Source organism: Colletes latitarsis, chromosome 8, assembly GCF_051014445.1.
Source record: "Colletes latitarsis isolate SP2378_abdomen chromosome 8, iyColLati1, whole genome shotgun sequence".
Lineage (NCBI taxonomy): Eukaryota > Metazoa > Arthropoda > Insecta > Hymenoptera > Colletidae > Colletes > Colletes latitarsis.
The window spans coordinates 26021143-26049030 of record NC_135141.1 but is presented as its reverse complement, the minus strand read 5'-3'; the positions used below and the strand labels follow the sequence as shown (position 1 = coordinate 26049030).

At 36.7% G+C, this 27888-nt stretch overlaps 4 protein-coding genes across 18 annotated transcripts; 3 read left to right on the top strand and 1 right to left on the bottom strand.

The window, feature by feature from the left end:
- Window positions 1–646: 646 nt before the first annotated feature.
- Window positions 647–15114, top strand: LOC143344266 (androgen-induced gene 1 protein). Of its 10 annotated transcripts, none has more exons than XM_076770144.1 (6): window positions 647–856; window positions 4251–4418; window positions 11475–11612; window positions 11688–11905; window positions 12593–12744; window positions 14969–15114. In XM_076770144.1, exons 2-6 carry the CDS (start codon window positions 4263–4265, stop codon window positions 15016–15018), a joined length of 714 nt encoding a protein of 237 aa, XP_076626259.1. In that variant the 5' UTR covers window positions 647–856; window positions 4251–4262; the 3' UTR covers window positions 15019–15114. The 10 variants fall into 10 exon arrangements, with proteins under 10 accessions (XP_076626259.1, XP_076626261.1, XP_076626260.1 ...); XM_076770146.1 differs by lacking the exon at window positions 14969–15114 and adding an exon at window positions 13407–14752; XM_076770136.1 differs by lacking the exons at window positions 647–856; window positions 4251–4418 and adding exons at window positions 6263–6414; window positions 7908–8093.
- Smo (smoothened, frizzled class receptor) lies at window positions 14897–19575 on the bottom strand. The gene is made up of 8 exons (XM_076770135.1): window positions 19214–19575; window positions 18676–18993; window positions 17908–18348; window positions 17668–17840; window positions 17234–17574; window positions 16843–17044; window positions 16598–16768; window positions 14897–16466 (listed from the first exon to the last, which is right to left on the bottom strand). The coding sequence occupies exons 2-8, from the start codon at window positions 18991–18993 to the stop codon at window positions 15173–15175; spliced, it is 2940 nt and encodes a 979-aa protein (XP_076626250.1). The 5' UTR covers window positions 19214–19575; the 3' UTR covers window positions 14897–15172.
- A 411-nt stretch (window positions 19576–19986) lies between these two features.
- Window positions 19987–25161, top strand: LOC143344410 (dyslexia-associated protein KIAA0319). Of its 3 annotated transcripts, XM_076770445.1 has the most exons (15): window positions 19988–20462; window positions 20544–20955; window positions 21044–21216; window positions 21307–21684; window positions 21787–22012; window positions 22092–22465; window positions 22560–22671; window positions 22754–22902; window positions 23037–23227; window positions 23314–23413; window positions 23491–23811; window positions 23918–24019; window positions 24176–24361; window positions 24435–24584; window positions 24656–25161. In XM_076770445.1, exons 2-14 carry the CDS (start codon window positions 20549–20551, stop codon window positions 24581–24583), a joined length of 2868 nt encoding a protein of 955 aa, XP_076626560.1. In that variant the 5' UTR covers window positions 19988–20462; window positions 20544–20548; the 3' UTR covers window position 24584; window positions 24656–25161. The 3 variants fall into 3 exon arrangements, with proteins under 3 accessions (XP_076626559.1, XP_076626560.1, XP_076626558.1); XM_076770444.1 differs by having other exon boundaries at window positions 19987–20448; window positions 24435–25161; XM_076770443.1 differs by having other exon boundaries at window positions 24435–25161.
- A 124-nt stretch (window positions 25162–25285) lies between these two features.
- LOC143344412 (E3 ubiquitin-protein ligase TRIM45) lies at window positions 25286–27620 on the top strand. 4 transcript variants are annotated; one of them, XM_076770450.1, is made up of 6 exons: window positions 25286–25423; window positions 25634–25846; window positions 26127–26389; window positions 26482–26705; window positions 26800–27000; window positions 27084–27620. In XM_076770450.1, exons 2-6 carry the CDS (start codon window positions 25656–25658, stop codon window positions 27330–27332), a joined length of 1128 nt encoding a protein of 375 aa, XP_076626565.1. In that variant the 5' UTR covers window positions 25286–25423; window positions 25634–25655; the 3' UTR covers window positions 27333–27620. The 4 variants fall into 4 exon arrangements, with proteins under 4 accessions (XP_076626565.1, XP_076626562.1, XP_076626564.1 ...); XM_076770447.1 differs by having other exon boundaries at window positions 25286–25445; XM_076770449.1 differs by having other exon boundaries at window positions 25604–25846; window positions 27084–27619.
- Window positions 27621–27888: the final 268 nt, after the last annotated feature.

Sequence of the window (27888 nt, the reverse complement as noted above, 5' to 3'; positions counted from 1 at the left end):
GACATTTGATTACGGGAATTTTCGGATATTCGGTACTCGAGTAATTGAAGATCTCCGGTACCCAAGATATTTGAGTACCCAAGCTTTTCGAGTACCTTAATAAAAAATCTTAAGGGCTCGGGTATTTCGAGTCTCGAATACCTATCGCGATCGATAATTTCGCCACACTTATACCTGAAGGTAAAAAAAAAAAATCCACCGTGTTTTTTTTAAATTTATCGTTTATTTACATCAATTTAAAAATTAACATAATGCCAGGTTGCACGGTATCGCGATTGCACGAAGGTTACATACTCTGTACAGGTATTAATAAAACATCCATATTTGCCTAGAGAAGCTTGTTATGCCATTAGCACTTATTACCGAAGAATACCTTTCCAGAAATTATGTCACGGTCAAAAAAAGACCGTCAAATTTCACGTAGAACGCACATTACTCGATCTGCCAATTAATCGATTAATCATGACTTTCCAAAAGAACAAATAATTTTTGAATGGGTGCAAGTTTAATCGAAACGCGAACGTGTACGTATTGAAAGTATCATCTCGATAACGGAATCCCCTACCAAAATATTTGCGGGGTGCGACGACGAATCAGGAAACGGCGCTCGACGCCTTTGATAAATTCGTCGTTAGTCATTGCTGGTTGTAGGCGAGACGTGGGGCAACGATCAGTTGTCAGTTCACGACCGGTTGTCCGTTAAAAGTGTTCTGCTTCGTGAATCAACGAGGCTCGCCGTCCACTCGTGGTTGGGTTATTGTGTTTCGTATCGTCGGTACGTACACTAGTCCCGATCAAACCTGTCCACAGAGGACGCTTTTCGCCTGATCTTCGTTGGCGTCCGAGATCGTTGCAGGTAGGTGACAAGAACGAACGAAATCTTAAAACGAAATTCGCAATAAATAAACTTTATCGAGAATGGAGAGTGCATATTCAATAGTACTTTCGAGGTAAACGATTTAGACTAGAAGTAGGCTGGACAATCACGTTTTATTAAGGAATTCCATCGATTTGGAATGCTTGTAGAATTTTAGGTAGACAGTAAGGTTAAACAAGAATATTAGTAATTATAAGTAAGGTTAAGCAAGAGTGCATATTCAAAAGTACTTTCGAGGTAAACGATTTAGACTAGAAGTAGGCTGGACAATCACGTTTTATTAAGGAATTCCATCAATTTGAGCATGCTTGTAGAATTTTAGGTAGACAGTAAGGTTAAACAAGAATATTAGTAATTATAAGTAAGGTTAAACAAGAGTGCATATTCAAGGTAAACGATTTAGACTAGAAGTAGGCTGGACAATCACGTTCTATTAAGGAATTCCATCGATTTGAGCATGCTTGTAGAATTTTAGGTAGACAGTAAGGTTAAACAAGAATATTTCGAAACGAAAATTGCCTTGAATTAATACCGTAGGATGTAGGCTATGCATACAGTGATTCCAAGATAAGCAACTCAGGCTACAAGAAGTCTTTGTTCGATAGAAGTAGCTTCGAATTAAAATTTTTTATAGAAGGTACAGTAAAAAGTTTGAAGTTAGATTTTTAAGGTTACATAAGGATATTTTGAAATAAAAAATGCCTGAAAGAAGTTTCACAGAGAACAGATTACGGAGTTGCGCAAAGAGCAAGTTTCACATAAGCAGTTAAGATCTTGTGAAAAATACCTTAAAGATAACGATCGCGTGGAATTGGTTTAATAGATAATTCGGACGGGAGATAACGAATGTAACGCGACAAAAAGGATCGCACGAATAAACAGTTTGACAATGAGTCTTATTAGCTGTAGGGGTTCGGTTATCGAAATCTGTGTTTCGTCATTTCTTGTTCATTATTACGATTATGTATTCTGTTCTTTGAAACAGCCGATAAAATGGTTTGAAGTTTAAACGTGGCTGTCTAAAAAAAGAATCGACACACCCAGCGATTATAAACATTTAGTATGGTCGTGGTAGCGGAATAAAAATAAGTAGACCGAGAGCATCAACAATTTTAGAATTACGATTTACAGGTTCTAAATTTATACTAATACTCTTCGTTTCTATGGAAAAGGCGAATGCTATGTCGAAGTGACTAGGGGAAGTTCCCGACCTTATTGTATTGTATTGTGTACGAACTTTACGCGTATGCATATGTATGTAGCCGTTCGAACCAGTTTTTGATCGCATGTGTGCGTGCAAATATAAGGGGTGTTCGTATCATTCGCGATACGATCGAAAGGGGGATGGTTCCTCTGTGAGAAATAAATCATTATTACAAGTTAATGATTCTGAACACGAAGCGTTGCGAAATAAAATTTTATACGACGATCTTCGATTTATTTCTCTTAATAGGATATCATTCGAGTCGCGTTTAGTATTCTGGAATACCCTGTATAACTATGGTGCATTCGCCGTGTTGGAAAGAGGATGTATTTCCGGTCATGTTTCACACGCACTGTATAATTACTCGCGTTCGTATCAATAATTTTCTAGCCACTGTACGTTTAAAAAAAATGACTATACTAGTTAAAAAATACTAGACGTAATACGTTAATAATTTTCAAACAATGTACGTGTTGTATTGCAAAAAATATGCATGTCATTGTTTGCGTTTGCGATGCTAGAACTAGATTTTTTAATTCGATAATAATACTAAAACTCCTGTTTATGCAGAATTATACAAACAAAGCAAAATGTCTTTACTGTTTTGCATTCGATGAATAATACAATACATTTATCCCGACTTCCAATGTTTATAAAAAAATAGGCTAACCAATGATAATGTGCTACTTTATTTGTTGAAAGAATTTCGAACAAATGTTTACTGCGAGAAACGTAAAGTTGATTGAGAGGTTTGGTCGTTTGCAAACATTTTTTATAGATTATTTTAATCGGTCGAATTCATCTTGTCCTTCTCTGCATATCGACTTTGCTGTCGTTGCTTTGTAGGTCCAGAAACTAAATAATATGTACTTCCTTGATTCGTGGCATTACAGACTATTCGAATACTTCGATGGTATAATAGAAACGTCAAACTCAGTTCTTTGTCTCAAGTCATTTAGAATAAAAGTATGATTAAGAGTTAAGTAACGTCAATAAGCACCGATTAAATTCTGACTGCCAACTGCAACAACAGGCATATGGTAATATTCAATCGCGATAAACTAGATCCGGTATTATGTCGTGGAACTTACATCAAACATTGCATATTGTTTTGATAATGTTACTCGGATACGCGTATTACTCACCATTTTTCGTTTGATTGATTCCTTATTTATTTACTGAAATATCTTCGATTCTAGCGAAGCTTTTAATCAAGGGTCGAACGAAACAGCAAACTTATAACCTTTATCTTATTTATTTTCTGTTTTAAATTAAGTTTATAACAGTTGACAGTTATTTTACAGTCGATTAGTAAAAGTTTTTAAAGAATTTACATTTCTTAATAAATATTTATAATTGAATTAAAAGACCTGATTAATATTTTCAAGTTTCATTGAACCACTACTATCAACGCGTAAATTAATTCTAAACGCCATGGAATTGTGGTGAGTCATGCATTATATTATGTCGTATAGAACGAGCAAAAGTTTTGTCGGACGCGTGTCGTCACATAGTGTTTTGATCATCGAACTTGAACTTCAAAAAACTGCACTTGTGTTATCACGTGTGTCGCACATTTATCGGCGATCCTTTTTTGTCTTACAGGCTGATTCAATGTCGGCCAGACGTTCGCGATAACGAAGAAAAAATTTTTGTTGACAATACGCAATTTACGTAAATGAATATCGCCGAATGAGGAAACAAATCTGAGATACAGTCACAACATTTTGTTCGGTACTGATTACAGAACGATCTCATTTAGCATTACATTGATATCGCAATGTTTTCAAGCATTCTGCTGCCAATCGATAAAAGCTGTTAATTCGACTGTATATTTACAAACAATGCAATAATCAATGAAATAAAAATTCGTCTGAATCACCATTCGCATTATGATAAATCACATGTTGTGGAAACATTATGCTCGATATAACAAATTATTTATTTCAAAAGAAATACTAAGAATACTTATTGTGTAAGAGTGACATTAGAGAAACGTCCAGCTTATTGATTGTTCGTTGTGAATTGAACCTAACCTATAACGTAACCACCGAAAAGCCGGGAAACTATTAGTACATGGGGAGCTTCCGAAACAGCCACAAGTTCAGCAAAAATCGATGTTCTCTCCAATGGGTATATCCGTTTCATAAATTGTTTTCCATTTCACAGCGTTTCGGCAGCATGGCGTACACGATAAATCAATTGTTCCACACGGCGATGTTCCTAACATACGCATTTACGATGTACAGTGCGGATCATCTCAACATACCCATATTGAATTCTGCATTCGAAAAGTTCGATCCAAAAGAATTCAAATACCTGACAGTCTGGGGCGTGGTAAGTCATTGTTAACAAATTGTTCTTAAAAAACTACTTCACAGCGCAAATGTTATTATTTATTGCTTAGAAATTTTATTACCGGCTACAATTTTTCTCGATCTTTTTCAATTATTTTTTATTTAAACAAAATACATCTGGAATCTTAGTATATGAAATGTAGCAGGTAATGTGTAAATACCCTTAAAGTGTTGAAATGTGGGAATACGTGTAAAATAACATGTGAAATTCTACTTTGAGTAGTTTCAAAATAAAGTAAGTGATCACATTACGTCAATTGTGTCTAATCAAGTCTCTAGATTAGCATTCAGTTCTGTTGCTCTACTTTTTGTCAGCCAAGTAGATATTGCAGTCAAACCTGCATTATGTTTTACAGTTTCATGGAAACATCAATAGATGGCGCCATATTTGTATTCGACTCGTGCAACTGAAACTGCAATTCAAAGTTCTTCTATACGTGTGCGACACGTTTTTATTATATAATGCAGATGCCCGCTACTCGTTAGTTAACAAAGGAAACAAGATGGAAAAGGAAAACGACACGAGACGAATACAATTATAAAAATGTTATTTCTAGTGTAAAGGTCGAAATTCAGCGATAAATACGTTATTATTAAATTAGGACCGATGTTAGTACATCGCAGAGTATTATAGAGGCATACTTCCTTGTTTGATTAATGTTCATGTTTGATTCATGTTCTGATAGTTCTCAATCTATTTTACAGAGTATCAGTTGACCCGATTCAAAATTACAATTGTCATCAAATATTCCTTGATTTTCAAATGATAATTTATTTACATCTTTATACATCTCGTTCTAATTTCCTATAAGTTTTCTACGTTACAAGTCGAAAAGTGAAAATTAACTTTCAATATCGTTACTGTTTTCGCGGAGAAAATAATTTATTAACCGGAACGGAAAATAATAGAGATATTTCAAACGGTAATTTTGATACGCCGTGTATAGTGTAACGGACATATGATAGCGGGAAGTGAAAAATCACGTAACACATTGCAGCAATCGTTCGATCTCTCGTCTCTTGCCGAGTAAATACACGACGTGTTTCACAGAAACGACCTCAGACTTTTAAACTTCGATTAGAAAGCGCAAGCCGAAACAAGTTTTTCTACAATCGTACCGTACGATGATACATACGTACGGTATGAAAATTATTTAATACATCGTTAGAAATTGCGTTCGTAACTTTTTACGTCGTAGCTTCTGAACGACGCCAGCAGTGCATCTGCGTCACGAAGAAAGGTATTAAGTAACGGAAAAAGATGTTATGAAAACAAATCCGTTCGTCCATAAAAACGAATGCGCATCCGCGTCGCGCAGAATAGGAGCATCAGCCGCATTTTTTCTCTCTCTCTCTCTCTCTCTGTTCACGGTTCGTCTCTGTTTCGTACACACCCTCTTTTTCTTTGTTTATACTGTCCTATTTCCATGCAGCCAGTCGTGCATTCTCTGTTTATTTACTTCGCGAAGTCAACGTTCGCTTAGACCAAAGAAAGTCAGGAACATGAAACTTGTATACAAGATGTTCGTATCGTTTACCAGACGTAAGATGCTTCGGCGTGTAGTGGTTACGTGGTATCAGACATAATACGAAGTGCATACAGTCGTGCGGTTGTGCATGTAACTATCAACTGATTTTTTTTGTCTAACACATATCTATTATAAATTGTTCTTGTCTCTTTCTTTTACATCTCTGTCTACGTTGTGTTCCTTGTGTCTAGCGTAGATCTTGCATCGTGCTGTCTCGTTTTCCGCCCCCTCCCCTAGATTGTAGGCCTCACGCACATGGTGAACTGTTTCTCTCTTTCTCATTGGCGTATTTTCGCCTATCCGTCAGTAAGTCGCAGACCATCGTCGCGGTCGATACTGTTGGCGCGGATCGTACATGTGACCGAAAAAGCCGGAGTGTTTTTCTGTGAAAAGAGGCGAATTTTTCTCGCGGGACACGGGTAATCGATTGGATATCAAGAAAACGTGGTAAAAATACAGATCGCGTGAGAAACGCTCGCAACATGACCAAAATACATAACATATAGTTGACTTGTCGACGCTACGTTGACGGACGATGAACTGTGGGACTCCCTAAAATTATCATTTTGTTATTACAGTGATTTTTATGCCTTAATAGAGAATAATACGTATGTAAACTACGCATTAAACAATATTTTTTCCTCTATCTCTGACGATGATCGAAGTAATTATAGAAATGAATCCTTCGTTTTCATGTAATTTAAATTTGAAATTAGTCTTGCACTATTATACAACATTTGCTATTTAACTTGTTAATAGATCGCCATTGTTGAGATTACACGCTATCAATGTTTCGACATATATATGTACGATAGTAAAGCGAAACTTTACCATAGATTAAAAGTTCTTGTATCAAATTCCAATTATTGACTGTTATCTTTACAATGCATTTTTGCAAATCGCGAAGAAAAGATACAGTAACGAAGCCTAGTTGTAATGAAAAATTGGACATTTTTAAAAACTTTTATATTTGATATCGAAATTAAGTGAAAATGACAATGAAATTTTGGTTACAATTAAAATAGGTTTTTAACTCGGGAAAATAGGTATTTTATATTATCTACGATCATCAATTTCGTTCATTCTGAAAAACAATATTTAAGTGTTTAGAATTACCATTCATGCTTCTAACACATTGCTTAAGTATAATATGTACACAAGAGATATATAAAGTTGTATGAAAACAATTTTACGGTCGAGTAAAGTTCCCACGTGTACAAAATCCATTACAGAGTTGCATATCATTTGAATGCAACTTTTCTTTTATGCAGTTTACATAATTCGAAAGTAAACTTCATTACGTAATTGTAAACAGAATATACACCTGCTCGCTCTGGGCGATTATTTAATCTGTGCCGTGGCAATGTGCGATGCAATAGAAAATTTAGACGTTTGTAAACATAAATATGTATCGTTGGGTAAATAATATACGATAAAATCAACATTAAGTATTTCAATTAATTTCTTACTTAAAGTATAATAAAAGTTTGCACATCTTGAGGGACGAGTGTCCCAAAAAAATCTCATTGTTATTGCAAATAACGAACAATTTCTATATCGAGAACGAACATTACCATAGGCTTCGATTTATCGTTGTCGTTAGAGTTGAACGAACTTTCCCAACTGCAGAATGATTCACAGTGTGGTGACAAATATTTGTACTGTGTCATGTTCGTCGGTGCGACCATCGTTCTAATTTTAGCTCGATCCGCGAATTTACGGTCTGCCCGTTACGCCGTTGGGAAAAAATAGTTGACACCATGAAAACGGGGGATAAAAATACTCAAGACCAAGTAAAACGATCAGTGTTTCTTTTTTGTTTATCGATTCCCACGAGAGGGAAAACGACGCTAGGTTAGCGAGTGAAAATCAATTCGTTTGTATCGGTTACGATCGTCTCGAGACGATCGTTGTCATGGAAACTCGTTGAACTATTTTAGAATACGGAAAGCTAAGACGCCTGTGAGATGCGGGACGGCCTACTGATTGTATTCCATGCGATCTCCTGCGTGCAATTCGCAGTCTCTGTGTATTATGATTACACGCATGTGGTCGTGCCCTCGCACGTTACCCAAATGCACAACGCCTACGGCGGGAAATTCAAGTTTCTCACATTCTGGGACGCGGTTAGTATTTCGACACGATTACTTCGATTTCGTTGTTTCTTTCATTTTGTACGTTCAATTGGGTCGTTCGTACAAGCCGCCTTATGCAATATCATACCAGTTTTTAAGCGAATTTGATCGTTGCCACTTACGAAATCACCAATCGTTAAATCGACATGGGATCAAATACTTTTATTCTTACGAAGATTACTGGAATAAAGTAGTTGAAAATGTTCACTTACTTTTAGGGGCGTCTGCGTCCGCGTAACATGGCGCCCAGAAGTGCGTGCCCCTTTCGCCCCTATTTTGTCACGATCCTGGACCCACCAGCAGAATACTTTACTTTAATCATTACGAAACAATGACTACTTTGCACTGACAATACCTACACACTGTAAATGGATGATGTCACTATTATTTAATGCTCGACTGTCTAAGTTTCCAAGGAACCGTACCGCGCTGTTTAAAATTCTTTTTCTTTCGTGCTTGAACCGCACGATAGTTTTAACAAGCGATTGCGCCACGTCCCTATTACGGTGTTATGCAACAGTGAACACCGTTATAAGAATACGTAGTGCATTGTGTACGTGACCAAGGAAACGGGGACACTTGGAATTGCAACAAAGTGCAACTATCTTTTAGGATATTTAATTAAAGGGAAACATTAAGTATACGCGCATAACATATGGAAATCTTGTTTTATTACGCGTTTAAGTCAGCTGTCAGCAATTTTCTTTTTTTTTTAAGGATAGATTTAACATTTTGTTTATCGTTTTTTTAGAAAAGCTAATTAATCAATCAACCGACATGTAAAGAATTTTTTGTGGTCATCTATCGCTAGCGAACGATTTCACACTTATGGCCATTTTGCGTTTGCACTGCAAATCACGTATCTCGAGTTAAATTGCTCGAGCGCCACTCCATGTCATTTCCGAACTATGGCACGCGTCATGTCGTGTTACCTATGCACGGTCAAGTGACTGTCATTATACGGTCTGGCATGTTTTCACTCGAATACCATCGCATATCCAACGCGTTGTCCGTTCGTATCCGCAATCTTCGACGCGACCCCGTGTTTAAAAAAGTATTAACGCCGGATTTACGAGCACTCGTCGATTCGACATTTTTCAAATTTTATATCGTTCGCTGAGAAATTGGTGCACCAATGATTCTTAAAATAATCTCTGGGAGGGGTAACCGTGGAAGTCAGACGATTTCTGGGAAAGACAATACTTTTTCTCTAGTTCTCTCTCACTCACTGTTCCTTTTTTTGCTCGCTGCAAAAGATAAAGACAACTCCGAGGCTCGACGATATTCCCGCGCCTAAATATAGCTTGCTGGTGTCGAATTTTGTTTACTTTTCTTCTTGGGCTTCCAATTTAATGTCACTAAAGCGTATGCAAACAATGCGATCGACAGCGTGTCGGATCGATAAACGCATCTAATTTTAATACACGTGCAACAGTCAAGAGCGAACGTAACATTTTGAATTTCATGACGGAAATATTTTGCAATCGGTTTTCAAATACAATGTAACGCACGAGGAAGTCGTAGGCTTGGGTAACGATTTCACTATTTTATATGCGGAGCGTTTTAAAATGTCGGGACAAGCCGAAACGCGAGAATACTTATACATTGTAAATTGTTGCGCGCTGAATATGTGTGCACCTTTAAACACACTTTTATCGCTCGCGTAGTTGCCGCATAAGGAAATGCGAGAACATCGCAGGAGTGCTCGTATGACCTCCGTATCAGGGTAATTTGAGCAATACGGATTTAATTGTACTTCATTGGCAAGATAATGTGAAATAAATGTAACTATATTTATCCATATATAAAGGGTGTTTCGTAACATGTGGTGCATACTTCAAAGATCAATTAAGAGCGCGAAAACAACGACAACAGTTCATGTAAACATGTGGTGTTATTTGGCTTTATTCCCGAGTTATGACCATGACAATTCTCATGTTTTTTTTTTATGGTAGATTAAGAGGTCAATCTTACATCAATTTCTTGCATAATTACGCCGCATGAAATTTATACGTAACAATGCATCGTCTTATTTATTAACCGAGTAGCCAGATAATTCTTGAATCGTTCTGGTTTATTTCGTTTGCGGGGATGTTCGAAAGATCGAGAAACTATGGCGGAAGGTCTGCAGGTTTACATTCGGACAAAGGTGGCTATTTCAAGCTCGCTCTGCGAAGGTAAACAGCTATATGGAATTTAATGAATCATTATCGAAGCAGAATAATGGTCATAACTCGGAAACAAGGTTAAAAGGGTATTCTGGTTCGGAAGATCAATTTTTAAGCCTTCGTCGAGAACTTTTTGCAAAAGATCCGTAAGACTTTATTATATGGTTTTTAGAACACACATTTCATCGAACTTTTTCAGAATACTGTGTGTCGAGGGAAAGTTCGAAATATTAACGAAAATATAGCGCGTTCCGTGAAATATAAGCTATAAGTAAATTATCCTTAACTTATAAGTAATCGATCCTTAAGCTTTAAACGCGTTCTTTTCGAAACCGGTTTTTTCAAACTGGTGGATAACTTCGCTAATAAACTACGTGTTGACTTGCAGTTTGAACTGTAGATTCGCAATAATATTGACTAATAACGTAAGCTCTATCGATGCGCGTCAAGATTTTCTTTTCTCGAATACTGTTGGCTCGTGGAGCCGATTTACGTAGCAAATAGATACGTACAATAATTATTTACAATCACGTTTATTTATTAACAAATATATATACAAAAATAACGTGTTAACAGGAATCGTAACAATGGTTCGTAAGGGTTCTTGCAAATCTAGTCATTTCTAACCGTAACTCTTGTGATCTATGTATCTGTAACTGTTCCGATTTTTTAACTTGTACATGCTCTGTTTTATTGTAACTTGACTTTCCACTTTCGAGAAAAAAATTCAGTAAGGTCGGAAGTTTAAACGTTAATAACTTTTTAACGAAGCCTCCATCAACAAATTGGTATTCTTGATTTTCGTTTTATTCTGGCCCCTAGAATCTCCCATTAAAATTTTTCCCAGGGGTTACTAAAAATAGGAGTTACTTCTATTTGCAAATCAGAAGTTTGCCCATTCCTCGTGGGCCAATCCCGAGACTACAAATTCCACCCGCTGAGGGTTGCACGGGGTTAGGTTTCTGCGGTCCCAAGGGGCAGGTAGATGCCCTAATTATCCCTTGAAATTAATTGAGTATGCTGAATGGCTTAATGGTTTTAAGATATGGCAATTCCTATTGTCAAAAAAGGTACATTTGCCAGATGACCAAATTTAAATAATATTGAAAATAAATGACGCGTCCTATAATATAAAATGTTTGGAATTCCAAGCAAATACATTTAATAATACGGTTACAACAGTTATGTTTCTCGTTTGTTTCAGATTATTCAAACAGTATTCTTCTTGATATGCATGCTGAACGACTGGTTCGGCACAAATGCCGCGAGCCCCAAGAAACCTCCATTCATACGAAAGCTCAAGGACTATGTGCACGCGGTCTTGAGTTTCCCGGTGGCCATGGCGAGTATAATTGAACGAGTATAGTCAGTTCGTTTCACGTGTTCGTTCGTCTTACGTTCTTTGTCCGTATTGCAGTTTGTCGGAGTAATTTTCTGGTCTCTGATGTTTGTCGACCGCGAATTGGTATTCCCGAAGGCCATTGATCCTTACTTCCCGTGGTGGTTGAATCATCTGATGCACACGATGATCATGGTCTCGACGTTGGTGGAGACGATCCTCTCGCCAAGGAAGTACCCGAAGCGAGCGCAGGGACTCTTTGGTCATCTCATGTTCATGTTCACGTATTTAATTTGGTACGACATTGGCTTTAGATCGGTTACCATACTTGTGTCAAGGGAAGAATAATCTTTCAAGAACTTCCACTTTGATTTAAGCAGGGAGTAATAATTCTTTTTTCCATTTATAGCAGAAAATATTGATGAAACTATGGAAATTTCGTTTACTGTAATTCGGCTAATTGCTCAGGGTCAAGATTGACCGTGTCAAACCAAACTACGTTTGTCGCTTCATGGATATAAAGTAAATCCTACCTTTGTGACTATGAATGCTCGATAATTTAAAATTAAAATTCGACGAACATTATTCTCATAATAATTCTGGTTTGCCTTCAACGTTGCTGCACTTAACACAAAGGAATTACGTTTTAAAAAAGAAACAATTCGCATATGTGTGATAAGACCAAAGTAGATACATAGTAAAATCTATTATTTAATGCTGTAAAATTATTTTTGGTTGCATGGATCAATCACAATAATTTTTTGTGAATACACATACAGGTGGAACTTTAAACGTAAATAACTTTTTAACGAAGCCTCAATGAATTAGTAATTCTTAATTTTCGTCTTATTTTGGGCTCTAGAATCTCTCATTAAAACACCCTGTATAACAAATATTCCTCGAGTGATTATTTCTGTGGTAGAAATAAGCGTAATCGATCGCCTCGGGTGTCATTGTTAACGATCGTTTAATAAATGTTTCAGGATGCACATAATCTATTTGAAAAGCGGCATCTGGGTGTATCCGGTGATGAAGGTGCTCTCATTGCCCATGCGAGCGGTGTTCCTCTTTGTGCTGCTCTTGTTCAGCTCGATGCTCTATTTTATCGGGGAAATGCTGGACAACTTCGTTTGGGGTAACGAATACAATAAACACCAAAAGTCCTATGCCAAGAGCAAGTAGCCTCGCCCTGTGATTTAGCTGCTGACTTCGATCACATTCTACCTCCCCTAAGGTGGTGGTGAATAAAACAAAATCCGACGAAACGTTTCTCTACCTCCCCCTTAGTCCATTATAGCATGCACGCGTCATCCGGATAAATAATTTGGAAACCTATACTACCCTTAATGTGCATGTAAAAGGAGCGTGTGTTTTGAGCCGAACGTTCCAACGTTGACGCGGTTCTTGTTAAAAATTCCTCGCAAGGGTTGCGTAGCTGAAGCATGTAGGTGATGATTTCCTCGCGTGGCTTGTGTCTCATATGCGTTGCAAAGGGGAAGACTAATTGTAATTCGACACTCTACGCTGTATAGTGCCTGATGTACATGCTGATGTAAATAAGAAAAAAACAAAACACACACACATACACACACACGCGCGTATACATATGCGTACACGCGATGTGCAACACAGCTACTTTTTGTACGTTCGACGATCTTTGTTATCGTGGCAAATGAAATAGAAATAAATAAAAGGAACAAAAGGAAGCCACATTTTGTGAGCGTAATATCCACCAGACTCATTCTCTACATGTTTTTTCTCGACACTAAAATCGGGATGTATTTGTACCGAGTATAGGGAAAAAATACGTAGCTGAGAGTATCGGACCAGATTTGAAAGCGTGAGAGGATCTCGAGCAAGAGGACCGTGGTTTCGCAGACCGATCAGAGAAATGGTTAACGTGTACCTGTTCGTCGAAGGGCTCGTGCAAAGAAGACAGATTCTTTTTAGCGAGATACGCAGTTCCATGGCAAATCGCGTTCTCGCAAAATCAAGTTCAACTTTCTCCTTTTGTACAAAGTAGTAAAATAAGATACGCTTCGTCGATGAAAATTACAGGATTTATTAATCCCTCTTTGTAACCTCTCGACGAAGTTGAATAAAATTGTTAATTTCAATGGACGCTTAGAAACTTGGAAAAATGGAAAATTACTATACGTGCGTAGTAATAGAGTCGAAGGATTTCAGATAAATTAATAAACACGTTGCAGACTGATGTGGTTAAAGGTCTTTGTGAATAATTTTGGAGAGAACAGAGAAAGTTCGCTTTAAACTGTATGTGGAAAATATCAATTATCGATAACGGGGTAGACCCTTTCTATAATTACATATACGTCAATGAGTCTCAGAATAAATTTTCCCGGAGATAATCACAACGCGATGGATAATATCCAAATCCGTATTTTGGAGAAATTCTTATTCGACAATAATTATTTAGTCTACGTGTATGTATAGTTGCGTGGTATTGACTTTTTAAGTTATGTTCCACGTTATTTCGTGCGAAAATATATATATATACGCATAAACATAAATATTTTAACAGATTTACAGGAATGGAAGCGCAAAAACGTTCATTTTGCTATTTCATTTTAGATCTTTGCTTGGGTAAATCACACTTTACACAAATGTTTTATGTATCCTTAAATATTCCTTTCTTTATCTCTTTACATTCGTATTTTTTTTTTTTGCATGGAACGTTTGCATTCCTTCTTTGACGCTTTGTAAATTAATTTCTTGTTTCCACTATAGTTTAATAGACTGTCATTTTAGAATCATCGAAAGAAAAAACATTTAGAAAATTAAATTATTTTGCATAATTTATGCGGTACGTAATCGATTACGTTAAACTATTTACGTTTGCATGCTGCAGTTCGCAATCAATTAGTGATTGGTTTCTCCAGTTTTCAAAGAATCTGACAATAATTGTAGTAGGAACATTAGGCGATGTAAATCAAGAGTCATAGGTTGTAGGCACGTGTACGTAAAAAATATTTATATATAATCTAAGTACTATAGAATATACACAATGCAAATACTGTAATGTACAGAGTAATATTAAAGATAGATTTAGTCCGTTCTGTATAAAAGAGAAAATCGCAATACGTTTATACTTCTGGTGTCATAAATTCTAAATTATTTTACTACTATATCGAGATTTTATCACTATTTTTATCGGTAATAAAACGTATAAAAGTAATAATATGCATTGTTGAATCCGAGTTATTCTAACGTATTATTTACAATCGAAGTTATACTATAGCACCCGTAAATATACAATTGCGAATTATAAATAACACGACGAATAACATACGATTTTGGCACTATTGAATTGTTATGCACTTTTATTTTCTTTTTTTCAGGGAACACTATAACCTCAGGTAAGAATAACAAGAGGAAAAAGTTACAGTGAGGATAAATATAAAAAGAATAAAAAAAAAAAGTATAAAAAGACAGAGACAGTTTGACAACGCAGTAATTACTATCGAGAATAAAAGAACCGTTCGTAAAGTTCACTTTGTTGCTATCACTTCCTTAATGCCGTAGTTCCAAGAAAGTAGTTGGCGTTACGCGGCAATGTTTTTACCTTTGTTCAATTGCGGCGATATCTGTGTACCCTTCGAGCTACAGTGTCGGCTGTTGATGATCTCGTCTATGCTTTGCTTTAGTTCCTCCATCTCCAAAATGTCCAACGGAAGCGAGGTTTGCGTTGCCATTTCACGGGCGTTGGCGATCTGTACGTCCGGTTGTTTGAGACGCGTCAGTTCGGGACAACAAGAGTTAAGACTAGACGCTAGATTTCCCATTCCAGCTTTTTTATACGCCTCCTTGATGTCAGTGTCGTTTTTCAATTTGAGATCGCTGGACTCTTGAAACAAGTGTTTCAATATAGCCTCGTCCTGGAGGAAGTATTTACTTTTACGACCCTCTCTGCTTCGTCTGACGCTCTCGTGACTGTAACTCTTAGAGCTCTTGTTGCTAGTTTTACTTTTGCTGCGCTCGTGCGGTTCATCGGGCTCCAACATCTTCGTCTTTTCCTCGGGTTCGCTTTCGTCGGTATCGCTGTCTTGATCGTCTTTCTCGGCGTTGCCACCCTCGATATCCGCGTCCTTCCCTGTCATTTCTTGCTCCTGCTTCTCTTCGCTGGTCAGATTCTCGTCGCTGCCGCTCTGCGCCGGGAACAAGAACGGCAGAAGCATGCCCGCGTTCTTTCCGTCGAACAGTTTCGAATTTAAAGTACGCTCGTCCAGACCGGCGTTCGCGGATCGCCTTTTCATGTTGGGCACTTGAATCGTTGGTACTCTCGCGTCACCGCCGCCTATAGTTAACGCTGACAATATCTGAGCACCAAGTTGGCTCTCTTGAGACGTGGTGCTGCCTCTCCTGAACAACGGACCCACCTTGCCCGATCTCGATTTCCCAAAGTCTCGTCGACGTTTACCGCGTCGACCGCGCGAGGTACTCGCGACCTTTCGCGTTGTCTTCAGCTCGGCTATTTGAACGGATATCTGAGAATCTAAGGAATTCCTCCTGGACTCTACGGATACCCGACGCACGCTGAAACTGATCTCAGAATCCACGGAGTTTCGTCTGTTGCTGGACACGGAACCCGTCGTCGCGCCGACGAGCGCGCACCTGCGTGTAACTAGCTTAGGTAATGCGGCAGCCCACGTCGAACTAAAATCCTGCGAGGCCACAGAATTTAGATCGAAGTTCAAGCCGACTGGATCTTCGTGAGTGTTGTGGAAACTGATAGACAGTCGGCCAGCGTTGTTGAACATTTTCCGTTTCGCGAACGCTTGAGCGATTACCTTGTGCTTCTTTAATCTGATTGGTTCTTCAGTCTCGCAATTAAATGTTCTGGGGGAAGAAAGAATTAAAAATGTATTAGATGTTTAACGCATTCGCTATTATTCAGTTAGAAATTTGTCTGTGATTAACTACGTTATCGAATGCAAGCGAAAGAACAAGATTAATATGTAGAATATTACCGTCTGAGAAATCTCGTCCAGGTGTCTACGGTCGAACCAGTCCAAACCCATGACGACATTAGAATACCAGCAAAAAATGGTGAAAGTAAATGCAACTGCATTTTAGCGGCGCTCGGTCGAACTTCCATTTTACATTCAGAAATATCTAAATATTTCGTCGTTATTGCACATCTATGTATGAGAAAAAGAACATTACATAATAACGAAACAACTTAATGTCTTTAACGTATGGATATGGTTCTTACATCATATAATTTCTAAAACTTCGACGCCATTCCCAAGAATGTTGGAATTCATAAATGTGGCAGTAAAATGTTACTACGACCGCAGTAAAAGTGAAAATTGAGAACAGACCCATACGAACAATAGTTTCTCGTATTTTGGAGCTTGCCCTTTCGGATATAATTTCTTGGCTAGTTATTTTCAATCGAATTAGAGTAATCAATCCTGAAAACGATCGCGATTAAATTAACATTCAATTAGCGGTATTCGAGACATTATCGATTGTTACTCTCAGAAAAAGGAAGTACTCACAGACTATAGTCTTTAGAACAGCATACAAAAAAATATGTTTTATTATTTTCATTATATAAAATAGAGGAAACACAAATAGACGAATGCAGATTTGTAACATACCTCTGGACAAGAAATATCCTCCAACCAATAAAACAATCATCACAGGACCGAGCAAGAACCAAGCTCTGACTGCATGATTTGCATAACCCACAAAACATATACCAGTGACACTGTTCCCATCTATTTCCCCTAATGCCATAATGGTGACGGTAAGAACAAGCGGAAAACACCAAGCAATCAGATGAAAGTAAGCACCCTTTTTGTCAATCCTATCTTGAATTTTTCCAAGTGCTTGAAAACTCATGTGCCAAGCATATGTGAGAATGACAAACCATACCATCGCGGCCAGAAGAGAATAATACACAAGGACGAACACAACGACGCACGATAAGTTCTCTCCGCTAAAAATACATCGATACACAAATTTCGTTTATGCGATCCATGTTGTATAATTACGAAAAACTTATTACACGGATTAAGTAATTGTAAACTACCTTGGTTCGCTCATTCTTAATGTTCCATCCTTACGACATACAATCACTTCTCTACTTCCTGGTGTAAACTGAGCAAGCCATCCAATACAGGATACCATAAAACAGCAATTTATATAGAATATAACTAAAGCTGGATATTTATTCGCGCTTCTCCAATCAATTAGAAACGTTATCTGAAATATAAACAATATGTATAAATAAATTACGAAAATCATATTTATTTATTTATATGATACTTACAACTGTAAACAAGTTAAATGAACCGCAAATTCCTGCAGCCCAAGCAATAAAAGAATGAATCTGTTTATGCTCATCCGGTGTGAAAAGTGGGTCATTGCATTGTGTACCACAGCCTTCAACTCCCTCAAAAATTGCAAGTGCATTATCAGTTGGGATTAAAGGTTTCAGGCACTTGCCCGAAATGTTAAACTTTAAATCTCGAATATCGTTTTTGCATAATCTAGGAAACAATTCTGTATTTTCACATTTAATAAAGCTTGGCCATATTGTGTGGTTGAACACAATTCTGCAGGGTCCTGAAACAATTTTGCACATTTCTTGGGATGGCAAGTCTACTGTATCATTGATACATTTAGGCATAAATATTGAGCATAACAGGGGTTGAACAACTGCCCAACACTTTGGCATATGTCTTAATGCTTGCAATACATGCAATCTTTCCTGTAAAACAAAATAAAGCATATCAGATAAAAATGTATATTTTATTTTATTATTTTATTTTATTTTATTTCATTAAATGATTCAGAAAATAAATAGGAACACCATATAGATGTAGAAATTTATTTGGGGACAATAGTCAGGACAGGAAATACCTGAGGTGACTTTAAATAGGGTCTCTCTATACCTGAGGAGCCAGGTATATGGACAGAAAAGAGAAAAATACTTTTTCACTTTCATAGACTTACTTTTTGAACTTTATGCATAAAGAAATATATTTGTAAATGTACAAAGTATAACAGTGTACTTATACATATTAATTTAACATACCTCTATCATATCTTGAGTTATATGTTCAGGTACAAGATCCAATGTAGTGGTAGTATATGTCAATCTTGTACCCATACAAGTACTCTTTTGCATCTCCACACATTTTGCTGGTCTATGACAATTCAAGGAGTCTGATGGTAATTCTCCCATAGGATACCTGTCCAGCAGGTAATTGGAATCCTTAATTCTGTGTATGGGACTTAACTCCAGGCTTTCCCATGTTTTGTTTTCACTGTTTGAATTGCCAGAAAAACCGTGTGTCAATTCCGACGACGCTCGGTAAATAACTAGAAAACTATAAACCAACAGGAGCATCATCTGAAAAAGAAGATAAAAATAAAATAAAGCTTTTCTCCTTCGGCGATTATTAATATTAAGCGAGTAACAAAATAGTATTGCATTATGGCAACAATTCGTTACACCGTCTCATAAACAATGCGCGTACTTCCCGGCACGCTATCGGCTCGATTAAAAACAAATTGTCACGTGTACGGTGCAGGGATAAACAATGAAAGTGTTTTGCGATTAAAAATAGTACCTTTGTACCGCTTCGATCAAGACCAGGCTCCGATTATATTCTGCCACGGTGAAAGCTCTCTGCTCCGTTCGAACAAAGCGTCTTGCATCTTCTACGCCCGCGACAGCCTCATCCAGCGTACGAACGCTCGGACCACACACAACTTGCGCTCGCTCGCAGGCCACCCACGACGAACCCGAGACCCGAGGGACTCGCTCATACCTCTTTCCGGTGTTTGAATGCATGGCAGTAAAGAACTTCGTGAATAACTCGTCGGCGACAGCACTAGTAATACTGCGCGGTATGTTCTGCTCATTAGATGCGGGAAAATTGGAAATATCCCACTCCGTGAACAAACTATATTAACCCTTTGATAAGTTCTTCGAAAGCGCATACGGCTAGACTTCTGACGAAAAAGCATTAGTCTAGAAGATACTTTAATTATGTAGTCATTGGTAACTGGGGCTTCAAACCTATGACGTGTTTTTAAAACGCTTAAATAAACCTTACTACTTGTAAATTTCCAAATAATCGACATTATAAATGCTACAAAATAACAAGTATATACATCCAATTATAATTATTATTCAATTAGCAGAATAATAAGATCCACAAGCTGTCTGCTTTACATAATCAATATAGTATGAGGAATCTAGCGTTTTCAAATTAAAGATACATAGTGTGTCTAACGATGTATAATACATATAATAAATGTTATACAGTGGCGTACGATTTCATAAATTTTACCGTCAATTTAGCTATCAATTGTTTTTACCGGTGTCGACATCTGCAAATATTTTCGTCGGGCGCAGATTATAGAGACGTGATGGTACTGCTGGTTGTCGAAAGATAGTAGCGTGTGGCGTTCTCTGATCAAATAATTTGTTTTCGTGGATTTGATGGACGTATGGTGTCAATTAACGACGATATAGATTTTATCGTGAAAGTGTGCCATTAACGATCGAAACTTTATCGTTGCTTACTCGACCTTTCATTATTCCGGTCTAGCAGGAAATATGATAATTGCCCCTATAGTTGATTAGCTGCTGGTGTTGATAATAACATGGTGCTAATATATGATAAGCCTGTGCCGTGTACGTCTACACACCACTCAGAGCTAATACCATCGAGACAATTCTTCGACAGTCTTCAGTCGGTGTTTAATAGTGAAACAATCCATAAGGTCACAGATGTTTCGTAAAATAACCAGAAATATTTGCTACGATAATTTTAACGTTTGTTATTTATCCTAAAGTGTGCGTATAATACGGTAGGGATTTTCTGCGTAATAAATAGTAAAGCGTATAATTTTATTGTACAAATATATTATAATATTTCATTCTGCTTTCAGACAAGATGTTTGAAATCTTTTATCTGGGATTATATTTATTATTTTTCGGAAATTGCATTGGCGATTATTCGGATTGGGACACAAAATGGCAAATGCTGTGTCCCGATTTGTATCCCAGAGTTTTTACAAGCTATACACCTTGTGGAAATCTTTCCAGCGGAGTGTATCTTAGTCAGCCTTCGACCAGCATGCAGCATTGCGTTGCTACATGTTGTACTAAGCCCACTTGTAATGTGGCATTTATGCATAATGATACTTGTTATCATGTACAATGTGAAAATTCAAAAAAATGTGTACCTTTGTATAGAGCAGATTTAGCAAACGAAAGCCCACCAAGCATGGTTCTAGTGAAACCTGTAGAAGATTATGAGACATGGAATGAGTTGTTGGCTCAAATAAATGACGATACTGGGTAAGATTTGATTTGAATCAAATTTAGACTAGTATAAAATTGTTCTGTAATATTTGTATCAAATATCTAATGAAATTAATATTTCTAGTACATTATTTACGGATGCTAGAGAAAGAGATGATATTCTTTTTGGTGGAACAAATGGATTGAGCTGTATCACCCAGACAAATTGTTTAGAAAATGAATTATGCATTAAAAATCAAGATAAATCTGATATTGGAGTTTGTCAATGCTCTGTTGGATTTAAACGTAATATTGGTGGTATGTTTAATATTATCTCTTGTAAAAAATAGTTTGTATTTCATTTCCTACTGTTAACTTTAATTTCGTAATTTATATTTATCATAATAGGAATTTGTACATTGGTGGAAGACATAGAACTTGGTGTAACACCACAAATAAAAGCACAGATTTCAAAAGATTCCAGTACATCTATAAAACCACCTGTGAAACAGCTGTTAGTTTCTGTAGTTTCAAAAGAAGTACGCTTACCAGAGAATGAAGTAACATTGTCTGCTTACACTGTACCTGCAGAACAGGAAAATGAACATTACAATTATGCTTGGAGCCTTCTAGGCCAACCAAAAAACCACACTGGCATAATGACTGATCAGAATCGTATGACTGTTAAATTAAGTAATCTATCAAAGGGCTTATATACATTTAAAGTGACTGTGAATAATCCAAATGCTTATGGTGAAGCATACGCAAATGTCATCGTCTTGCCGCGTAAGTTGTCCGCCTATGCTCAGAGTCTTGTACTTTATTCGTAATGACTTTACAATTAACGGCAATTAAAATTATTAAGAATGATCTTTGCATTATTTACAGCCAAAAGAATAAATCAAGCGCCAATTGCCATAATTTCCCCTGCTTCGCAAGTTGTGAAACTACCAAATACCGGAGCTGTATTAGACGGTTCGTCGAGTAAAGACGATGATCGAGTCATTTCTTATCACTGGGAATTGCAACAAGGTCCCATTGGATATCAACCTAATCTAGTCGATACACCTACATTACAGTTAGATAATCTTATTCCTGGCAATTATACTTTTAAGTTAGTATTATAATTTACGTTGCAAATTAGACGGTATAATTTGTAAATAAATACTAATTTAATATGATTGTTTATTTAGGTTGACCGTCGAAGATTCCGATCACATTACAAACTCTACAAGTGCAAATATAACGGTTTTGAAAGTAACCAATTATCCTCCAAGTGCAAATGCGGGGCAGGATATTATTATATATTTACCTCAGAATACACTAACACTCAATGGTAGTTTAAGTTCAGACGATCACGGTATAGCAAGCTGGGAATGGACAAAAAGTCCCTCTGATCAGAACAAAGCAGTGGATATGCAAAATACACGAACGCCGTATTTACAACTGTCTAATTTAGAAGAGGGAATGTATACGTTTGTGCTAAAAGTAACAGATGACTCTCAACAGTCTTCTACAGCCGAGGTTCATGTGTTTGTGAAACCACCTACAAATAAACCGCCAACAGGTGACTATAAAACTGTAAAAAATATATTGTTAATATTCAATCGTGTTTCTAGTGTAAATATAGATGTTGTTTCGTTTTAATTTATTTTATATAGCCGATGCAGGTGAAGATATAACCATAGCACTACCAGAAACAAGAACAGTACTCGATGGTCAAAAAAGTAAAGATGATATTAAAATCGTATCTTTCCATTGGGAGCAAGTGAGGTAGATCAAATTGTCGGATGTTTGGTTATGTTTGATTATTTAATTTTTTTTATATGACAATAACAAGAAACTTTTTCAACAGTGGTCCCAGTAGTGCCGAATTCTCTGCAGTCAATGAATCTGTTACCAATGTTACAAAACTGACAAAGGGCGACTATGAGTTCAAACTGACCGTGATTGATGATAATGGGAACAAAGACTCCGACACCGTTAAAGTAAAAGTTACACAAAGTATGTATTGAGTTTTATCCGAGTTTTTTTAAACATTTACTATTCGCGGTTCTTTATAAGAATATTAGACATTGCCAATTTTATATAGAACATACTTAATGAATGATATATGTGCCATTAATTTTATTTTACAGATAAAAATGCTCCTCCTAAAGCAAACGCGGGTGGTGATCAGGTCGTCGTAGAACCCGTCAGTGTACTGATTATTAATGGATCCCAGTCAACCGACGACTTAAAAATTAGCGATTGGACGTGGACAAGAGATTCATCTAGTCTTGCAATAGGTACTATAGTTCAGAATACGGACAAATCACCGATTTTGATGGTAATAATATTTACTCGCTTCTAATCAGAACATTCTTTTAATACGTAACAAGTACCTTAATGTTGTTTATACTTTTTCGATTTTAGTTAACAGATATCATTCCGGGTAGATACTTGTTTAGATTAAAAGTAACAGACGACCAAGGTCTCAGTAGTGAGGATACTGTGTCTGTGATAGTGAAATCTGGTAAGTAATTTATAGAAAAGAAGAAAACAACATTTGTAAGAGAATTATAAATTTTATGAATTCTATTTTCTTTATAGATCCACAATTAATGCATTTGGTTGAACTCATATTAAATATTGGTGCGAACATGTTGACTGTATCACAAAAGAATTCATTAGTATTAAAACTACAAATGTTACTACGAGACGAAGCTTCGATCATCGTTCGAAATTTAAGAGTAGAACCGCACACGGGTAGAGCAGTGTTAATTTTCTACGTAGAGAAGAAAGGAGGTAAAACGACTATGCCTGGACCAGAGGTGGTCAAACGACTGAAACAAAAACTTAGACAGGATTCGGGACTTCTTCAATTATCCGTAGCAAACATCGACACTGCCGTGTGTCAAAATGATTGTTCAGGTAAATATTTTTTCGTACTATGCAGGGATTGTAACCGTTGCTTAACTTAAATGAAAAACCATATTACCAACGTGAGATTTTTTATTTGAAATTTATTGTTATATAGGCCATGGAGTGTGCGATCAAGAAACAAGATTATGCATGTGCGAGGCATTTTGGATGCAAAATTTGATACAGAAATATTTCGGCAATGGCGATTCCAACTGCGGTATGTCGAAATAAGTATTTTTAATAATAAGTTTTTACCTGAAGTAACGGATCAAAACGTTGTTTCAACTTTCGTTCATATACTGCATTGGTTTAATTACGCCGTTTATAACATCGCAACATCGAGAGAGAAACAAAATAATTTGTTTTTTTTCAGACTGGAGCATTCTCTATGTGATAATAGCATTGTTATCTCTGGTTGTGTGCTGGGTAGGCCTTATTTGGGGTCTTGTTTGTCTATGCCAAAGAATGTGTGCAGGAAAACGACGTTCGCTTCGGGCTAAAAAGAAACCACCACATTACTCTCTATTGCAACCAGAACCAGAAGATGACAGTAACACATGTACGGTGCATTTTGTTGTCTCGTATTTCGAGATAACGTTACGCGACTAAAAGTGATGAAATTTTTTTTTTAGTTTCAACGCATAAAATGGTACTATCCGAAACGGACACAGATTCTGACGACGTCTTGTTTGAACATCGTAAGGTAAAAAATAGCAATCAAGCAAGAAACGGTAAATCTCGAAATGGTTTTATTAAAGTGGGCTCTAGAGTGAAAACATGAGGTAACGGTTAAAGCGTTAGCACCTAATTGGAACGTGCGTTAAGTAAGTTGTAATTTAATTGTACGTTTCAGAGCTGTATAGAACGTAAGATCTCGTTAAGCGACGCACATTTGTGAACGTTTGGCCAAAATATAAAAGTACTAGTCACTTACAGGGCTGTAATTTTAAGTACGTACCTAACACAAACAATATGGTTTAATGATCAATATGATGAACAAAAAGAATTTAAACGACATAGATGTACTTAAGTACCGATTAGAGAGATACGAGCACACGCTCGCTTCATTGCAAGGATAATATGTCATGTATCTATATTGTGTACTTGAATTTGAGGCTTTTATTACGTAAACATGTAGATGCACCACTGTTTGTACACACACACACAGAGACGATAACATAGCACAATGATGGAACTTGGTTGATCACGGCCTTAGAAAGTATTGGAATTAGTATTTATATATAGTAATCATTCCTTATCCATATATCCTTTGTATGTAATACTTGCTCTTTAATATGTATATTATCGATCTTATTTTTACACGTGTATGGATAAATAATAAAATTTGCTATCCATGTAGATAGTGCGCAAATTAATTCTACCTAGAACTTTTATCTCCGGGCGAACATATACCATTAGTACAGAGATGCTTTATTAATTGTGAATCTATAGAATAAGCGTTAAGCACAATTCGGAATTTGGTACAAAACAGTCACGATTTCGCTTCGCATGCGCTCGCTTTAACGTTATTTTTAACTCATTACGCTATGGCAAACGCGAGGTAGTGCAAACGGTATTCGTAACATTCGTCGATGAGTCTTTTCCTGCGTGTTACGAGAAGGTACATATTTTTCTATAACTTGGTAAGTTCGCTGTTACGATTATTTTATACTGTAAAACCTAATAAATATTTACTCTTTAATATACGTTACTCTTTACTGAAAACATAATTTAATATCAAATTTACCTATTAACGTGTTCAAATTTTGAAACGATTCATTACGATATCGTTAATTAATAGGTAAACAAATTTTATTAATTTATGAACCAGTTTGGCAGCTTAATGGTGTTTCATGGATTGCGTTAAATGTTCCAAATATAAATCTATAAGGAACTGTTGCGGCGAAAGGACGACGTCGATGGATAGCGAAAACGAGAACGAAATTAATAGTAAAGATTGTACATTCCCCAAACGAAGAAATAAAGTTGCCGATACACAGAGAGCCACTAACGTGGAGCTACCATGTTTCGCTACGAACGAGCGGTAAGAACTATTTTTAATTTTCTTCGTATACCAACAATCTGTTCTATTTTAAGATTATTTCATATTTGTATAAATTGTAAATCTCAAAACTCCAAGATACCATTCTGCATAGTGTAGTATAAAGATAATGTAATATTTGGTGTATAAAATTTCAATTATTATCAAACATTCTAAAGATAGATGTAACGTTTAAATCGTTAATTTTGCGTACATTAAGTTTGCGCTGTTCCGAACGAGAAAAGAGGAATGAATCTCTTTTTCATATCTTCTTTTCATTTAGCTATGACAATTATTCGAAAGTGCCATTGTCTTGGACCACAAATGGAACAAATTCCATGTACCAACATGTTTCTGAATTGTCTTATAATATAAAAGATCGAACAAGTAACGAATACATAGAGGAGGAAATCTTTTCTTCTCTGAAGACTGGCGAGGGCACGGACTTCCGGTGTCCCAGATGCGGTAAAAGGATGCAAGAACCGAGACTTCTCCCTTGCTTGCATCCCATATGTTCGCCTTGCGTTTCAGAATTAATGAGTAAACGTACGTAATCCGAAGTTAAACATTTTAATGGGAAAGTATGTAATCCGTTCTGAAAATACGATTCAAAATATATTTCTTCTCGTATTCCACAGCTCTCTGTGATTCCCCGAAAGATATTAGAATGCACAGTTCGCAGTCACGAGATCGGGCTGATAATTTTTATGAAATGTGCTCTCTATGCGATTTTCGATTACCAAACGCTAATTCGCCAGTACCGCCTCCGCATTATCCTCTTCAGCATCGTTTAGTTATGGATGCTATACGCTGCAGACTCGCAAATAGAGTCCTTTGCGACACTTGTACGGATGAAGTTGTCGTAAGCATTATAACTCACTTCAGTTAATAATATTTAAAAAAAGAAAAAGTACGATACAATGCATCTAATATACAAATTGTTTCATTTTTCAAAGGCGCATGTTCAGTGTTCCACGTGCCTCCGCAATTTTTGTTCAGATTGCGGGGTAGAACATCAGCAACAAATTACCATGGAATTAAAGCCATCGAAACATTTAACGAGGCCGATTTGGGAAGCTACCAAAGTACGACGTACTGCGTTCTGTCAGAAACATCCTACACACGCGTTGCGGTTTTATTGCATCGCATGCCAACAGGTTCATAATTGAAACTTTCAGTTATATAATAACTTTCTGCTTGAACGGTGGTATTTCATAAGCAAATGAGTCTTTCTCTTTAGGTGACATGCAAAGAATGTATATGGAGTACTCGACATAGAGGCCATGCAAGCGAAAATGCAGCTGGAGCTGGGAAAAGGGTCGCCTTGTACTTGATAACGACATTGCAAAGGGCGAAAACACTTTTGAACCTGCTTCTGACGCAGTACGACCGAGATGCGTTTTTAAATGGTTCCTTTGAAGAAATGAGAGATACTTTCATTTCGGAAGATTATCGGTATGTTAAACTTGTAGCCCTTTCCTACAGTTAATGGTATGGTACCTGCTATTACAATTGTAGAAAATGTGCACATATTAGTTTTCGAAACAGACAAAAATGCTCTGAAAGAGAAGACTTGTTAGTATAAGTGTTAAATGAATTGTCATGTGATGATACAAGTAAAAATCTTTAAATTAAGGTAATAATATAACGAGACTGTCATTTGAGGTACAATTTAAATATTTATGTAATATGTACAGAGTGTAAAAATATGTTTTCTCGTGGCTTTCATAGGGGTATTCTACATGAATTCTACAGCGAAAAGGGGGTGATTCTACGTGAAAAAATTAGTCTAAAATATAGAATGAAAATTTTTCATGTGAGGCTTTGTTTTCGAGAAAATCGTCTTTGAATTTTCGCCGGGTACATTGTCTCGATTGGAATTTATGTTGATAATCACTTCCAGTGTCACAGAATTGTTTATTAACTTAAATTTAAACTGCAATAATACCCATCGAGACAATCATCTCTATAACAAGATATGTCGATTTTCTCGAAAACAAAGCCTCACATGAAAAATTGTTATTCTATATTTTAGACTTATTTTT

What these genes read in the sequence shown, in the direction of transcription:
- LOC143344410 (XM_076770444.1), top strand. Translation starts at nt 20,549, where the DNA reads ATGTTTGAAATCTTTTATCTGGGATTATATTTATTATTTTTCGGAAAT. An exon ending in CAAATAAATGACGATACTGG is followed by an intron (nt 20,956 to 21,043) that starts GTAAGATTTGAT and finishes TAATATTTCTAG; the next exon opens with TACATTATTTACGGATGCTA. An exon ending in AGAAGATGACAGTAACACAT is followed by an intron (nt 24,362 to 24,434) that starts GTACGGTGCATT and finishes TTTTTTTTTTAG; the next exon opens with TTTCAACGCATAAAATGGTA.
- LOC143344266 (XM_076770136.1), top strand. Translation starts at nt 7,935, where the DNA reads ATGCGGGACGGCCTACTGATTGTATTCCATGCGATCTCCTGCGTGCAA. An exon ending in TTCTCACATTCTGGGACGCG is followed by an intron (nt 8,094 to 11,474) that starts GTTAGTATTTCG and finishes CGTTTGTTTCAG; the next exon opens with ATTATTCAAACAGTATTCTT. An exon ending in GCTGGACAACTTCGTTTGGG is followed by an intron (nt 12,745 to 14,968) that starts GTAACGAATACA and finishes TCTTTTTTTCAG; the next exon opens with GGAACACTATAACCTCAGGT.
- Smo (XM_076770135.1), bottom strand. Translation starts at nt 18,993, where the DNA reads ATGATGCTCCTGTTGGTTTATAGTTTTCTAGTTATTTACCGAGCGTCG. An exon ending in AGGATATTTCTTGTCCAGAG is followed by an intron (nt 17,045 to 17,233) that starts GTATGTTACAAA and finishes GATCGTTTTCAG; the next exon opens with GATTGATTACTCTAATTCGA. An exon ending in AGTTTTAGAAATTATATGAT is followed by an intron (nt 16,769 to 16,842) that starts GTAAGAACCATA and finishes TCTCATACATAG; the next exon opens with ATGTGCAATAACGACGAAAT.
- LOC143344412 (XM_076770450.1), top strand. Translation starts at nt 25,656, where the DNA reads ATGGATTGCGTTAAATGTTCCAAATATAAATCTATAAGGAACTGTTGC. An exon ending in TTCAGAATTAATGAGTAAAC is followed by an intron (nt 26,390 to 26,481) that starts GTACGTAATCCG and finishes CGTATTCCACAG; the next exon opens with CTCTCTGTGATTCCCCGAAA. An exon ending in ATTGCATCGCATGCCAACAG is followed by an intron (nt 27,001 to 27,083) that starts GTTCATAATTGA and finishes CTTTCTCTTTAG; the next exon opens with GTGACATGCAAAGAATGTAT.